Source organism: Trichoplax adhaerens, genomic scaffold (assembly GCF_000150275.1).
Source record: "Trichoplax adhaerens TRIADscaffold_2 genomic scaffold, whole genome shotgun sequence".
NCBI classification, from domain to species: domain Eukaryota; kingdom Metazoa; phylum Placozoa; class Uniplacotomia; order Trichoplacea; family Trichoplacidae; genus Trichoplax; species Trichoplax adhaerens.
Window position 1 is genome coordinate 3,269,026 of NW_002060944.1, and position 16,624 is coordinate 3,285,649.

The following is a 16,624-nucleotide window of genomic DNA, read 5'->3' on the forward strand; positions in this document are numbered from 1 at the left end:
GCCAATTAATTTAAATGTTCTATTTTGGTTTGGCCTAGAAGAATGATTTTACAAGCTTACCATGAGTCATGACTTGAATTATGAATATAGAATTAAACGATGCATCAGAATTGAATATGATATAATTGCTATGAAAAAGATGGAACTTTTTTGTTAAGCTCTGCTAATATTACCGATATTAGCCAGGAAAATTAAACAAACTTTCTTGAAAATGTTCTCAAGACGTTGCATTAATCTTTGACATACATGCTTTCATGATTTTCAAAATACTACATACATGAATTACGGGCATAAACGCACGTTTATCGTTAAATATAGAAAAAGTAGCCATTTTCGTTATGATGTTGTAAATCGTATTCAGTTATATATTCTTTTATAAATGCTAGCAATCCTCTTCTTCCACTCTAAAATCCAAGAAACATCGTGATTCTTACGATTAGTACTCCTTATTTGATTTACAGTATTCAGTACTTTTCTTTAATCATTGAAACAAGGACTATTAATAGCGCATACAGCCTGATTAAGGCATAGTTAGAGAAAAGCACTGAATACTGTAAACTAAATAAATTTTAGCTATTCTATGATTGTTAATGATACAGTAAATGTATGCAAGTTTAACTTCCTTCGTAGTTACCTTAATCAACATTCTCTTTACATTTGTTGATAAATCCGATTCGGAGGGTGCAATAAAGTAAGAATTGATACCAACCGTGCGAACTAAATCATCTTCCTGGTTAAAAAGGATTAGAGAGAATTAAGTGCACAACATTTGCGTACATAGACGACTTGCACCATGATCTTCTAGTTTTATTGAAAATCGCAATATCAATGATTTCACCCTACTTTTAGAAATCGTTTTGTGCAGGATATTCGTATGGTATCCTGCATGGAGAAAAGTGGTTGATTACTTTGAGCTTAATGATTTATACACAAATTGCTAGTTGCTTGAATGCATCGGAATCATCGTCTATGCTATACTATGTATGAATTTCAGCAGTAGCAAAGGAATAACCAAATTTTAAATTGTTTTGAAAAGAAATGTCGATGACATAGAGAGATAATACTAAAAGCATCAGTTAGCTAAAAATCACTTTTTTCACTAATTTGAACGATTCTTAGTCATCATCAGCAAAATGATTCAATTGGAAGCGAAGTGTTCAAAACAATTCTTTACTAGTTCATCGAGACATTTAATTCTGTGGCAAATAATTTAAAACATAAATTAAACTACCATTTAGCACCCAAAAGTTGAATTGAATCAATGTGTTAATGTATTTTTTCAATTTGGCTTATGGCAATATTATTATACGATTTGAGCGACACAAGCTGATCTACAGTAGACGTATACTATTATTGTAATGTATCATAAGAGTAATCAGAAATGCTGCTATGAAAGCATATTATCATCCATAGGGTTAAGTACGTTTAGAAAATATTGATATACCGACGCTTTAAAAGCAACTATTATTTCGGATTAAGCTTCAAGCCATTTCCTAAAGGTTACAGCTACTCCATTAAAAAACGCCAGTATTTTAATTGAAACTTACAGTAATAGCATATTCGACTTGATCAGGATGAGAAATTTCTCTTCGTTGGTAACCCATCAGGAATGATTCTTTATAATAATCATTACGGTCCAATGTTGCTAATAATTCTCGAATAGTTATCTAGAATAAAGCGTAGATGAATCCGTGGAGAATTTAAATTAATTGTAATTATGAAAAATAAATTATCAGAAGATACCGTAGTCTACGAACTTTATAAACGTAATAAAAGTAATAATATATGGCTGAGCCTTGTCTTAAAAATGAATTTGTAACCATTTGAACCCCGAGAGATGCTAATACAATTCCCTACTTACAATCTCATCATATCGCTTTAATTGGTTGCAAATTCCCCTGATCATTAACATTGTTATATCAGTCTCTGTTGAATTTTCAGATTTCAATAAGCCTTCAGGACAATCACATAAGCTGTATAGAATTTCTAGTTCTTCATGATGTAGCTACAGATTACGGAATAAAAAATGAAATCTGAATTTAATTTGCCCTGGTTGATGTTCTATAGCACGTATAATGCTAAAAACTATAATGAGTATACAGGTACGTCTATCAGGCATCCGCAAGCACCTCATAAAAAAATTTGTTATACATGCTCAGAATAAGACGAACCTCTCTCAAGACCATTTCGACATCCTTAACTCTATATCCTCGAATATGCTGTATTTGCCTGTGTGATCTGATTAATTCCTAAATGCGACGTTAATTGTAAGACGTATTAAAAATAAAGCTTGTACACAGTTTTCCATTGCAAGACTGTTTGCTATATTTGCGTATATGTGTACATTATTGAAAGTGAATATAAGTAAAGATAATTGTAGCTCTATAAATCTAAAGATTTCCGCTAAGATAGCAAAATAGCACAATGATCTATATGATAGCAGTGAAGCAAAGATATAGTATTAGGCTAATATATTTTAGCAACTTATATGCTGTAAGCGTTTTATTAACGCTTCCAAGAATGCTATCTGCAATCAAAAAACCTATTCCTGAAATGATTAGCTATTGGCATGAATGTATGTATTAAGCCCAGCAATATTAATGCTAAAAGCTCGAATACTTAGTATAAATGACTTCAATGAAAGTGTACTACTCTGGCGGTCTTTACTCTGAATTTAATACCATTTTCAGTGTGCAATATCTTAACCTATGGAAAAAATAGTATTAAATTCGGAGTATAGATTGTCAGAGGGGTGCTTCGTTATTGATATCATTTATGCCAAATTTCAGAATTGTCAGCATTAATACAACTGGGCCTGATGTACATTACCTTGTGTAATTGATGTAATTTTGAGAGGAATTCACTATCCTTCTCAGAGTCGAAAGCTTTTGCTACCTGTTTGTCGATTGGTAAGTTAGACTTGAATGGAGTCGCGTACATAAACTATCATAATTTCTCATCACTTATAGCGTTAATATACGTACCCATCCACGAAATTTGATCAAATCATCTTGCATCATCTTGTATTAGCGTTTATAAATTGGCAAGCGAGAATAATTAACTTGATGGCATAAACTATTGAAATGGGAAAGAAATATGTAACTACCACATCTTCTTTAGAATAGTTGATCCTGTCTATCAGTGCTCTGTAACTCTGACATCCTAAAAGATCCAAATCTTCTCGGCTCATCTTCAGAGGAAGTATAATGGGAAAAAAATTGACCATTATGCCATAAGAATATAGTTAAGAGGGGTTAATAATATCAAAGTTAGCTAATAGTATCCCACGTCCTATCAAAATGTATACTAACTATTTCTATTAATTTGTTCTCGACACTATCCATATGAAAATATATTTCCTCAATAACTCGGACTTTAGAATCATCCAGTTTTTGTAAAGCCTTTAGTTGATCAAATAAGAATTATTTCAGGCGTCATTTATTTATTTTTTCCAAGAGATGGGATATTTTAACAGTATGATGCTAATCCACTCATGGTGTGAATTAAATTTTGAATACTAACTTGAATGAGATGACGAAAGGTTTGAATTGACTTTTGATATTCCAATCTCTTATTATATGCATCCATCCTATCATTAAAATATCATTATTATATATGTACGCATATAAAGCTAAGAAAGTGATGAGATCTAAATTATGATAATATCGTATAATTTAAAGACAGGATCTAGCTTGAAGTAAGCTAGATGCTATTGCATTTCACTGTATCTTTAAAATATGGAAAAAACCTATTTTAATTTCAGTTAAAAATAAATAAGTCATATTGTAGCTGGATTAAACCATCATTTCTTAGATTTCTAATAACTTAGTTATAATATAAAATATTTTTAAAGTAGTATCTTATTTTAAAATGGCGATGCATGATAATGATCGATTAGGTTTACTACAATTGAATTACCGTATCCGGTAGCTTATAAAAATAAAAATAAATTGTTCATATTCAAGCATCAGACGATAAAGGAAGATTAGGAAGTAGTACTCGATAGATATAATATCTAATAGCCTTTTCTTCTTGTTGTACCCACCTTTCATTAATAGCAGGCTGTCCTTTGGTTGAAACTGTGGGATAAGCATGTTGCAATTCTGATATAAGATTACTTTTAAAGGCGAAATTCTCCCGCTGCATTAATGATTGTTCGAATATTTCTGGTTCATCCTCTGAATACTAATAATAACGTAATTCTATTTTAATACTAGTTTGGGTGCAAGAAGCTTAATATTAATCAATGTAACCAGTTAAACATACTAGTAAAAACCCTAATGTTTTACTGTCTTGGCCAGGAATACAACGAAATTTTGTATCGTGAGTATTTATTAATTTTTCATATTTTGCTTTATATTCAAATGTACTCTTTGGCTTGTCCATACAAAGCCACCAGCCTGCAACATTAGATTCCGATGGATCAATTTGACGAATAATTTCAAATAAAAGAACATTCGTTTTTTTTCTTATACAGATTTAGAAGTTCACATCCTCTAATTTTACACTAAAATCCTTATTTATTGAATTAGTTTTCCACTGGCAATATTCAACGTTCTTTACTCCGAGATGGAAAACAAAAGTTTCTCGCTATCTCAGTATTGGTCTAGGATTAATATCGATCATTTCCATACCGCAGTGTAAACGTATCTGTATTACTGCATGGCATATGCCGCAATATAAACGTTATTTAGCCATTTTAGTCTCTTAAATAGACGTAAGTGGCTGTCAAGAGAATCGAATAAGAAGTCATCTAATAGCTAAACTTGAAGTATCTAACACAAAATTCACCACCTACATTCACTTATACTCTACAGTCTCTCCAAGCCATTTAATTAAATATTTAGAATATTTCATTACTACTGTAGGATTACTGTATAATTTATCAGAAAGAAAATCAAGGAACATTCTTTATCGTACACTATAATTATCTTACCGTCAAATGCATGTAAAGGATAGTTACATGTTAAGCCACCTTTAATATAGATATCCTCCATACTATCACGTTTAGTACCTTGAGTTGGTGACGTTGAATGGTTGGATTTCTTACTTGGTTCAATTTGGTTAGGGATTATTAATTCGCCATTACAATACTTCAAGGCTATACGCGTATTATTGTATACACGGGTTTCAGGACAGTTTACTTTTACTAACGATAGGATATAGCATGTTGATAAAATAGTAGAAAGCAACTTATACCTTGCGATGTCATGGACAGTTCAACAGCAACATGAATTGGAACGTTTGGTGTAGTCTTAGGATGAAAATATTGGACATCTAATCGATTTAAATTGGTTACTACCACACATAATTGAACCTTAGTAGCACTATATAGCTGAAAAATAAAGAAATCAGTGAGTTAATTAAGCCATTTTAATAGCTATAAAATTTATTCATATTTAGCCAACCTATAAAAGCTATTTTACCTGTTTAAATGTTACTCCTCGACTACGGTCGTCCAATTTTCCCTGCAAAATAGGTCCATTTTGCAACTGATCTTTTAGGAAAATGGTTGCTTTTCGATGATTATTCCATCTGTTGGATCGTCGAATGATGGGCAAATCACGATATCCACTAGGTAGCTTCTTCTTTGTGCCTAATCAGTCATGATAATATTCATACTCTACTTTATCTGTCACTGGCAGAATGATAATTAGCTCATTAGCTAGATATTTTGTTAGCTTTCTATTTGCTTTACTTATTACGTTAAAAACTACGAAAAATAAGAGCTCGAAGTCGATTAACAGGCTAAAGCCTACGTTCAGTATAAGTGTTTTGACATTATTTTTTGACGCGTCTCAGTCTATCTACGGGTATACAGTTCCGTCGATTTAATTTAATACCATTCGTTACAAAGGCAGTTTCTTAGAAATAACCTTTCTTGCGATTGCTTTCTAAACAGCTAATACTTAAGAGAGATCTATTTCTGGATAATTAATAGTAATCTCCACATTATCGTACAGACTTAGCAGGTGTATTTTCCAAAGTGGATAAACCCATCTAGATATCGTAAAAATGGAATAAATAGCTTCCGCTTTACCAAGATCACTCCATAATTTTATATTCTTACAGTAAATCTAGACTTTCTCCTTCTAAAGTAAACCAATTTTCTTGATATCGCCAAGATACATTTTAATGGATAACTGCTAAAGTATTAAGGTCACTACCACAGTTTTAAATTGTTACGTAGAAATTCAGCCGACATACTATTTAGGGTTGATATATATGCATCTTAATATTGGTAGGTTATGACGGAAATTTCTAGATTGCCAAAATTACTCTATAATTTCAAGCTATCATTGTAAAATCTATAAAGTATTTTTTGTAAAGTGAGCAGATTTAAAATAGTGGAACTATAATGAAAATCACTAAGATACTTCATCTTTAAATCATTATAGCAGAACACACATGCTATCCTGTCTGAGTAAATAAATATATCTAAATATTATCAAGTTATCATAAATTACTCCTAGATTTTTAAGAGTATTCCGTAATATCTAAGTAATCATCGCGAAATCTATCGGATAGTTTTCCCAAAGTAAATGCATCATAATAAAGCCAAGATAGAATAAATGACTGCTAGATTAAGTACTATCAAGTCTACTGGACGTCGATGCCTGCGAATCGAACTTCATGGACTAAATTGAAGTAAATACAATTTACTGATGGCATAAATTACCCGAAATTAAGCTGTGTAAATGTCGATCATCTAAAATCTCCACAACGTTATCTAAATCATATCCAACGGCCAAGAGTGCTGCTAGCAAAGCACCGCTTCCAGTTCCGGCAAATCTTTTAACATTATAAGCTTCGTTTGTAACTTTCCATAGCAGACCAATTTCACTTAACGCCTATATATCCAATGGAAGGAGATAAAAATGAATATTTAATTTCCTTTTTGCATCCTATTTTTGACAGTGTAACCCTACATGAACCTGGTATGAATTATAAGATCAATAACAAAGTAAGGATTCGTTTCATAGTTAGCTTATTTCATCGATATAGCAATTGCTCGGATCATAGTTACCATGTCGCATGTTAAGATTGAAATTAGTTCTGGTAGGGTAGTTAATAAAATAAAGAGAAATGGAAAATCCTAAGTAAATCTCTTTACGGTAATAACTCTACGTCGTATACGTGAAAGTATCAAAGGGAAAAGGAAACACCACAGCACTAAGGACGAGTATAAGGCTCAACTCCCACTGCCTCATTCCATCTATAAAAATTCTATTTCAGGTCGATGAATAGTATTGTGGAATGTAAAATTAGCATAACCTACGCGATGAAATTCCAGCTACGTTTCTATGTAATGTATCATAAGATTAGCTAACGAAAAAAGGTTCTACAGTATATAACGGTATAAATAATGCATGCTTATATCTATCGACTAGATAATGTTACTCTACCAAAGATCACAGACATGATAGAACGATTGAATATAAGAAATGAATTCTATTTATAGTTGACATTTTCGTTCTAGGCATTTGCAATAAATGGTGTACTTTATTTATCCAATTACATTATATTGGCAAGAAAGGATTGCTAGATATTCTTAATCATAAGATCAAGATTGGTTTCTTCACTGGTAGCTATTCCTTCCAAAGCATAAGATTTCATTACAGAAACTACAGCGTACAGCGTAGAATAACGGAATTTGATCAAATGATGCATCTAAATGCATAATAGAAATAAATACGATGACAGTGCAGTGCCATGCTACTCTTCACTAGAACGCCTTCGCATAGCAATCTTTATCATGATAACTAAATTTAGGCTATAAAATAAACGCAAAATGTCGGTAAAAGAAATAATCTATTTTCAGAAAGGTAAGCTAAGACTAGAGACTACAGAAATTACTGTATATAGCGTAGAGTGGATGGAAATGAAAAGAATGATGATCTCAAAACAGAATAAAAATGAAGTAATTACTATTTACTAGAATGTCTCAGTACAACAATCTCTATTATTATAACTACTCTTCAATCTAAAATAAACATAAAATTTCGGCATAAAAATAGTCCATTTCCAGAAAGGTAAGGAGCGAAGACTCGGTTATAGCTCCATTTCATGAAATGATGAAAAAAATTAGTGTCGGATCAGATTTATCAATTCTAATTTAGAAGATGATTTATTTAGAACTTTTCAAAATCCTCACAAAGATTAGAAAAGGCTGTGGTCAAATGCCTTGATTTACATGCTCTTTGATATTATTTTACCTCTAGCGCACCAATATAGGCAATAACTTGATTTCCTCCACCACTAAAAACCAGGCCTTCAAGTCCATATTCTTCTCTGCTACTCAATCGTGTTAAAGCTTGCCGTTTAATTATTTTCTCTTCTTCATCCCATTTCAAACGTAAGAGTTCACTATATTTATCAGCCATCCTTGAATTATTTAATAAATAGCGCACCCTTTCTTTCTTATTCACGTTTACTGCTCAAGATTAAAATAATAAAGTTAGATAGGCCAACGAATAGTATACATAGAATAAATATTGTTAAAAGCCAGCAATTTTTGCTAGGAAAAAGAGAAGGTCTTGCCTTGTTAAATGAAAATAGGCACGGCCACGGCTCGCAAGTACTTTACTAAGCTTGACAAGTTGATATACACTCATAAGCAAAAAGAGCATATCACATGCAGGAGCAAAAGCCAATTTTGGCAGTAATCGAAAAATGAACTTGCCGTTAACAGTAAGAACTTCTTATATTGGATACAGTTACTAGCCTAGTTCAAATTTTCTCATTCTACCTAAATCGATTAGTTAATTCGTTGGTTGATTACGATTAGGAAGCGATCAAATAAAAGAGCTGTAGGTGGTCTTGGTTAGAATAGAACATTGTTTTTAGTCGACACTGAGCATGGTATGAACACGATATGGTCTAATTCCAATCATAAATGTGTTATAATCAAATTGGCTATAATGGTTTATGTCGGAGAAGTTGAATTTTACTTGCTTATAATTGTAATAAAACCTATAATCATCTACAGTTATGATACTATCCACATCCACGTAGAAGAGACAAAATGATCGATTGACGGCCCAATAGAGGAATGCTTCTCTTTATTTTTGATACCTTTCCTATTGAAAACATTGAAGGAGACTATTAAGAATATTTATGAAATGAACAACAGGTGGTCTAACCAATATTAAGTCTACTCTACGTGGAAGATAAAGGTAAAAGGGACACGAGAGTCGTCGTTAATGATTATATTTGTTTTTCGATAACATCAGCTATCCAGTTTTGATCATGCTTGTACTAGTACCTGATAGAAGGACTTTTCTGTTAAGTTATCTAGCAAGGAAATTTCTCCTGATTAATTAATTGTGCCGAAGTTAGACTTTTATAGGCATTACAGTAGAAAAAAAAATCAATGTAATCCTATGATACCAAGTTCTAGATGTGAATATTGCAGCTGGTTAACTAATTAATTATGTTTGTTATGCATGGGTTTCCTCACTATGTCCTAATGAGATCTAGATATATTTCTACTATATTGTTTAGAAGAAAGTTTTCAAGTAGTTATCAAATTTGCATAGACAGAACTGTATAGATTTACAGCTACAGCGTCGCCGTAAGGGAAATATGAACTTGATTTTGCATGGTTGCAAAAAGGACATTAGCTATACATAAGTTTAGCTTCTATATGATTGTTATTAATTATGATAACGGAGGACCACTCATGTTTGCAATAGCTTATTAACGATCAAATTTCGATTGGTATCCTAATTATTCATAGATTGAACTCTATAACTATACCTCATCTGCAGTTACAATATCGGACAGTTTAATATAGTTTCAATGTGGCTGCAAAGAGTAAGTTAGCCATGAATAATGAAATTCTATGCATATGTAATTACGATAATAAGGCATGGAATAATCTATCCTTACAAGGATATTAAATGGAAATTTCGACGGGTTAGGTAATTAAGTATAAGTTGAACTCCTGTCTTTGTGAGTGCAATTACGGAGTTTAACGAGAAATTTCCTGCCGATAAACTAATTAATACATAAGATTGAGCTTTGCATATCTGTATAAGTATGATAACGTAAAGACCATTATATTTTCTACTAGATTACAAAGGAGAAATTTTTTCCGGAAGGTAATTGACTATAGTTTAAATTTTTGCATAGATTGAGCTTTCCATATGTTCATTAGTATGATAAAGTAAAGACCACTATACATATAAAAAAGAATATTTTCATTTCTGCAGGAAATTGCCTGTAGTTTAAATTCTTTTTGTATCTTTACGGATGTGATAAAGAAGGAGCCCTCCAGTTGTTATGTATCTATCACGTTATAACGAAGAAAAAATTTTCACTGGTTAATTAATTGAGCATAAATTGATTTTTTTGCCTCCGTATACTATCACACTAATAAAAGATAAGCTCGATTATAAATCTGAAAATTGAAAGAAATGGATTATTTTATTAAAAGAATGAATTAAATAAAAGGTACTATCCAACAACAAATGCACATCAGATGTGTAAAAAATTTTTACAAAGAATGTAATGCATCCATTCATGTATGGGTTATTGCAAGTAACTTAAATAATAATTTAGGGGTGCAGATAATTTATAAAATTAAACACTGCGCTATTCTCCGATCTTTTATGTTAAATAGAAACCATCTCATTCATTTCATGGATGAGACCACATTCTTTACCATGCGAAACAAGTAAAATTTCCTTTGCCTAATTCAAATAAGGTATTTAATCCTTTTAGGAAATAACTGATATAAGTAATGAATAATCAAATTGAACTACCTTTCCTAGAGACTTTACAGCTTCTCCAAATTTACCCAAATAACATTCTAACTTTCCTTGCTTCATAAGATGAACTCCAGTTACCGGATAATAGCGAGGATATAATCTGCAATAAGGTTCCTCTAGTCTTCTTGCATATTCTAGAGCTTCCTCATAACGTTGTGATTCTATGTAAGCATCCATTAAATTTTCAATGATGCGAATATATAACATATTACATTCTCCTAGGCGTTGCTTTCCTTCGATGAACAATTTCTTTAAATCTGTAGATGAATATTATAAGATTAAACGATGATCAATAGATAAATCTCTATCCACAATATGATACGTCATACGATTCTAATTGTGTGCGTGAACAACTTAAATGTCGATACCTTCTAATTTCGCTTGTTGATAACCTAGACTGATAGTCTTATTAATTTGAGCCTGAAAATTTTCGATTTCGGCAAAAAATGACTGATCGACGATAGATCCACATTCAGGGCATAATTTGTTAGCAAGTAGCGAATCTAAAGAACTAGCAGCTTTGCATATCTTCTTTGGGCAACGCACTGAATCCATTAAATTATTACAGGAATCCTAAAATAGAAGTCGATATAATCTATATTAATAGCTCATAAATTTGAAGCTGACGCAATAAAATCCATCCTGGTTAATCGTATTGATCATAACATAAAACTGACCTTGGTAGTATCTATACATCTCTCGCAAATACACTTAAAACAATATTGTGATTGAAGCTGATTTTGTCTGCTACTGAGAACTTGCATTGGATCAATATAACTAATAAGCAGCTGTCATGAAGTAATGGATACAAAGTCAGGAAATATTCAATGTTCGTTATCGGAATGTAACAATTTACCAATTATTTCTAACTCAGTAATTATATTCTTGACTTATGTAGTTACTTTCTATATACCTCATCTCCTATTTTAGTGTTTTCGATGATGCGTAGTTGCATTTGCTTTCCTCGAAAGGTGGCAGAACAGTTTGGAGAGCACGAATGATTTACTAGTGATAACCTATAGTAAAATGGTATAATAAGCTTTGAAAATTATAATTTTGGATGTCCCTTACTTTTTGCATACAATTCAAGCAATTTCAGTAGTCACAAAAGATTTAATCCTATTTAAGACCGAGTTGTCCACTTTTTGGATAAAAATATTTAGATAGCGAATAAAATACAGTATAGTTTAACCTACCCCGGATAAACTCCAATTCCAACAGTTTGCATCTCTGAGTTGCATATTGTAAAGGTATTGCAAGTTACCTATGGTATATGGAAATGGCCAATGAAATTACAACGTTATCACGAGGAATTTCTGACGTCAACATCACCTTACAAGCATTATTAAATAGTAAGAGCATTCGATATACAGAAAGAATTCCATTTTTAACCCTACCCTACTAATAATTTCAATAATTTCATTTTCGTTTATGGCAACTTTATTTGATAAGTACTCTTTTAATAAATTAATACCATCAACAATGGTATTTTTCCTGCTTCCTTCTAGTAGTTCTCTATCTACGAAAAGGAGTGAGTCATTTAGTAATTTAAATAACAAGGCAAAATTTATCCTAAATATGCATATTTATCTCTATAGAGTTATTAGTACGTAGAAAGATGTCCACATTTGCAAGTCGTACCATTCACGAGTTTTAATGTATGGAAACTTACTCTCATGTTAAATACAACAAAAGATTAAATTACCGTAGTTAAGGTTCCTGTTTCATACTTACTAGATAATAAAAATTTAAATTGGTCTGCTCGATCTTGTCCTTGTAAAATTGTATAAGCAACCCGACCTAACAATCGAATACTATCAGGTGGGACTTTAGGGCCAAGACGCGTAATTGATTTGCACTCATATTTATGCCATTGCCAATCTTCCTTCTGTAATCAGAGCAGCAAGTATACGTATGCATCACATCTATTACTTTTATTATTTTGCGTTTGCAATTATACATTAGAATAGCCTAGTTGCAAATATTCACAACACTGTAGTAGATTGGTACTGAGTAGAACTTCCATGATTTTATTATGACCTTTAGTATACGTGATTACTATTCGCATACTGCAAATCGACACCTTAAAAATTGAAGTGATGTATTACTGATAAATAGATACCTCTAAAACTTAATGGGGGCGTACCTGACAACTTTTACAGCAATACATGATGATTTTGCACCTGCTACATTTATATAATTCTGATTGCCTGTTCAGAAAATAGAATCACAATTAACATCTTTCCAATTAGAATGAAGAATACACACGTAATTTATAGCAATCTATCGTCCCATCCAAACAGCTTGTTTATGCATTTATTGCTACAAGATCAAGTCTTGATTGTTAACAGTCTCATACTCAAACCTGTCACTTACATTAAAAGACAAGAATGGCAATAACTCGATAGCATATCTTGGCTAACGACATGACAAAATGGGTTCTCCTTGCCTACTGAGGTTCCAATCGCTAATTGCTTCTTGCATCTTATCCCTCGTCCTTTCTCGTATGTTTCAAAAATTTCCACGTTATCACTCCAAGATTGGAAGTAAGCCATAACGATCAAGCTACTACGACAGGCCTATTGCAACATCAGTGTTATTCAAGCTAAGTAGCGGTGGTTTTAATGATTCGAAATTGATTTCTGCCTTGAAGGAATGCCAGAAAGAGATGCAGTTTACATGGGAGGTGTCCATCACCTTAGTAACCCTAGCCAACGTTAGCCTGTAGTATAGCTTTTCATACGGTAGTTGTAACGTTATAGTGTAGTATATAGTTTAGTAGTAATCTTGAGGTACTATATTGCACGACATGCACAACAGCAAGCTATACACTTAGACTATTGACTGAGCAGTTAATAGTATATACTGTTATCTTATGGACTATACGGTACAGTATACTGCCACGGCATCTCATGAGGGTAGTGGTATCACTGTCTGTACGTCTGTACCCTCAGACCAGCCTCGCTTTCTTCTCCAAGCTAGCTGCATCAATGGTGGGCCTAGTTTATTACAAGGCCTTTTCCTTCTCGTAATCAGTTGGGAAAACGAGTTATACCATGTTAAGATTATTAAGTATCAATAGTTTAAGTATCCCTTGTTATCGTATGGTAACAGGAGCAATTGCAACTCGATATAGGCCTTATAGTAACGATCTTGATTTGATCCAATTGCTACAAAATCAACAAGCTGCCGAAAAGGATGCTAGCCAGCAAAAGAACGATGAAGATCAATCCAATAACATATCTGATTTATTAGCATCCATGAAAGTTGATAGAACTACCAGTAGTTACGATATTACACCAGAATTTTTAGCTCAAACTGCTGCTTTAGCTAAATTAGAAAAGGAACTTCAGTCACCTGCGCCATCAGAAGAAAAACTTGTAGGACAAGAAGAGAAGCTTGTAGAGCAAGAAAAGAAGCTTGTAGAGCAAGAAAAGAAGCTTGTAGGGCAAGAGGAGAAGTTCTTAGGGCAAAAAGAAAAGCTAGTAGGAGAGGAGCAGGCAGGAAAACAAGAAGAAGTGAAGCAAAAAACAGAGCAAATTCAAAGCCAACCTGTACGCAATGTCATCAATCGTAAAGAGGAAATCTTAAAAGCATTTCAAGATGTCGCGAATTGGATACCAAATTACAATAATGAAATTCAAGATGTCTCCCAATATAATCATCTCCTGCAGTACGTTGTAATCAATTTCTGCCTGCTAAATAATGATCGCCTAGCCAAGAAATTCTCTTACTACTTGATTAATATAGACAATAAACAACATACTTAACTCTCCGCTAGTAGGAGTTCAACTGACCATTACAATATCAAAAATAGCTAATTTATTTTCTTTTTGCCATCATGCTTTATAGTGAAATATTCCATACCGATAAACTAACCTCGAAGGAGACCGGTAAGAACACATTAACATAATTACGACTTAAAGTGATTTGTATCACTATTAAAATCGTTCTGTCTATCAGATCAGCAATATTTACACTCAACTCCTATCGAAAACATTTCGTGATTGATTGTCCAACAGTTTACGTACACCTATCGATAACATGCAATTAGGATTAGCTGCTGCACTACTACCAATTAGTTATAGCAAATTACCACACGGGTACCTACCCATAGTACCTCGGTTTTGGTAGTTATGATGTAAATAAACTGGTACCAGTCTGGATTTGTGTGTATTGGAGGCTTAGTGACTCTAATCTTATTGTCGACAGTAAATTTTAACTAGTAATCGTTTCAGCACTTAACTTAACCTGACAAATGTCCTCATAACAAACCATTAACTGTATTTCAGACACGCCACCTAAAGTTAAGTCAGCTGGAAATGTGGCTAGTAATAAATCTACGATATCACTAGGAAGCGGCGACGGGCCCAGACTAAGTAAGTAATTGTGGCTATCTTTTCTGACTCGTGCATAATGCTGGTATTAATAACTAACCAGGTCTCTTTGTACTATGCGATTTCAATCAGAACGACACTACTAATTAGACTAATTTTTAGTACAGTTCTGTGCAGGAGTAGAGACTTTTAATATTGAATAGTGTAAATAGATAGATACGTTTATCTTTCTATCATTTAGCTGCAGAAGTAATGTCTTGTCACATATGTTCCAACTATACATATGAGCACAGTATCTTAGCTTATCTAAAACAGCATCCATTGGTGGGTGGCCATTATAATTACTATGCAATATCATATTTTCTACCAAGTTTTCGAAAAATTCCAGCTGTCGTAACTTGCTAACCACGTCGATTTGAAACTGATAAAAAATTATAGATGTTTTCTCCAACAACCCAACCAAAGTTAAACTTGCGGCAAAATATATATCTGCATTTAAGGTAGTTACAACAATTTAAAGTTCGTTTGCGGTTAGAATGCTTTAGATGTATTGATTATTATGAACTCTGTATTCCTAAATATTGCTCTTTTGACGAATTTTAGCATGCTAATAACAAATCCATTCGAGAATTGCGTAGCCAAATTAGACCCATCAATGGATATACTAAATTATTGGATAATAGTAACAAAGAGTGGAAGTTTCCGATCAATAACGAAGATGCCAAAAGGTAGTATATTCTCATCTTTTTTTAGCATTTTTACATTCTTTTGCTTGAATATATGATATCTTAAAGAAACCCTCTATCTCTATGAATATCAAAGTGACGAAAAGAACGTTTCCTTCGATCAACATACACACTTGCAACACCATCTTAATGACTTTCCCAACATTGGTAATGAAAACTAGATCAGTATAAAGAAAATTTTTTCTTTATAATATAAGCTCTATTTCATGCTATGAAGTTCATAGCAATACTATACTGATAAATTTCGTAATAACAAGTAATAACAAATCATGATGTCGCGTACAAGTCTTCTGATTTTATATATGTCAACATTTTGCAGGTTCCGTACGTCATTTTGCTAGCTTAATTATTACTGGCTTACAGCAAAACCCTCATTTATCTGTTGCAGAAAAAGTGAAGCATATTAATTGGTATAAAAAATTCTTCCTAAAAAAGCAAGATGAACTGCAATAAAATCACGGTATTTTATTTTCTGTATCTTGCAAGAGTAATACGTCACGGGTTTCGCTTAAAATTATACATAAAAGAAACCGAATGTACACATGACAAATATTAACTTGTAACGTTGTATGTGCAAACTACAACTGTAATCATAAACTGAAAACAGTAAACTAAATAAAAAATAAAAGAGAAATGAATGCAAATTCTTTAATTGACTTCCACAACACAAAATATCTTACATTAAGTACCCTCAATAAGGTAACTCGAATGTTCCGAGCTGAAATGAACACTTAACAACAAAATGAGAGAGATGACCAAATGCTCGTAT

At 32.6% G+C, this 16,624-nt stretch overlaps 3 protein-coding genes across 3 annotated transcripts; 1 reads left to right on the plus strand and 2 right to left on the minus strand.

Moving 5' to 3' along the window:
- Positions 1 to 19: 19 nt before the first annotated feature.
- On the minus strand, positions 20 to 8,384 carry TRIADDRAFT_53250 (uncharacterized protein; the record flags this gene model as incomplete). Its single annotated transcript, XM_002109851.1, has 17 exons — positions 20 to 34; positions 635 to 730; positions 1,548 to 1,667; positions 1,862 to 2,005; positions 2,172 to 2,249; positions 2,830 to 2,895; positions 2,985 to 3,020; positions 3,107 to 3,190; positions 3,312 to 3,401; positions 3,523 to 3,589; positions 4,046 to 4,185; positions 4,267 to 4,400; positions 4,937 to 5,149; positions 5,200 to 5,335; positions 5,427 to 5,596; positions 6,680 to 6,851; positions 8,217 to 8,384. 17 exons carry the CDS (start codon positions 8,382 to 8,384, stop codon positions 20 to 22), a joined length of 1,929 nt encoding a protein of 642 aa, XP_002109887.1.
- Positions 8,385 to 10,616: 2,232 nt separating this feature from the next.
- TRIADDRAFT_53251 (uncharacterized protein) lies at positions 10,617 to 13,327 on the minus strand (the record flags this gene model as incomplete). Its single annotated transcript, XM_002109852.1, has 10 exons — positions 10,617 to 10,694; positions 10,767 to 11,029; positions 11,141 to 11,345; positions 11,450 to 11,560; positions 11,686 to 11,788; positions 11,969 to 12,036; positions 12,170 to 12,291; positions 12,507 to 12,660; positions 12,919 to 12,982; positions 13,149 to 13,327. 10 exons carry the CDS (start codon positions 13,325 to 13,327, stop codon positions 10,617 to 10,619), a joined length of 1,347 nt encoding a protein of 448 aa, XP_002109888.1.
- Positions 13,328 to 13,828: 501 nt separating this feature from the next.
- Positions 13,829 to 16,308, plus strand: TRIADDRAFT_53252 (uncharacterized protein; the record flags this gene model as incomplete). Its single annotated transcript, XM_002109302.1, has 7 exons — positions 13,829 to 14,445; positions 14,625 to 14,665; positions 15,065 to 15,151; positions 15,351 to 15,433; positions 15,548 to 15,609; positions 15,713 to 15,837; positions 16,175 to 16,308. The coding sequence occupies 7 exons, from the start codon at positions 13,829 to 13,831 to the stop codon at positions 16,306 to 16,308; spliced, it is 1,149 nt and encodes a 382-aa protein (XP_002109338.1).
- Between the last annotated feature and the right edge of the window lie 316 nt (positions 16,309 to 16,624).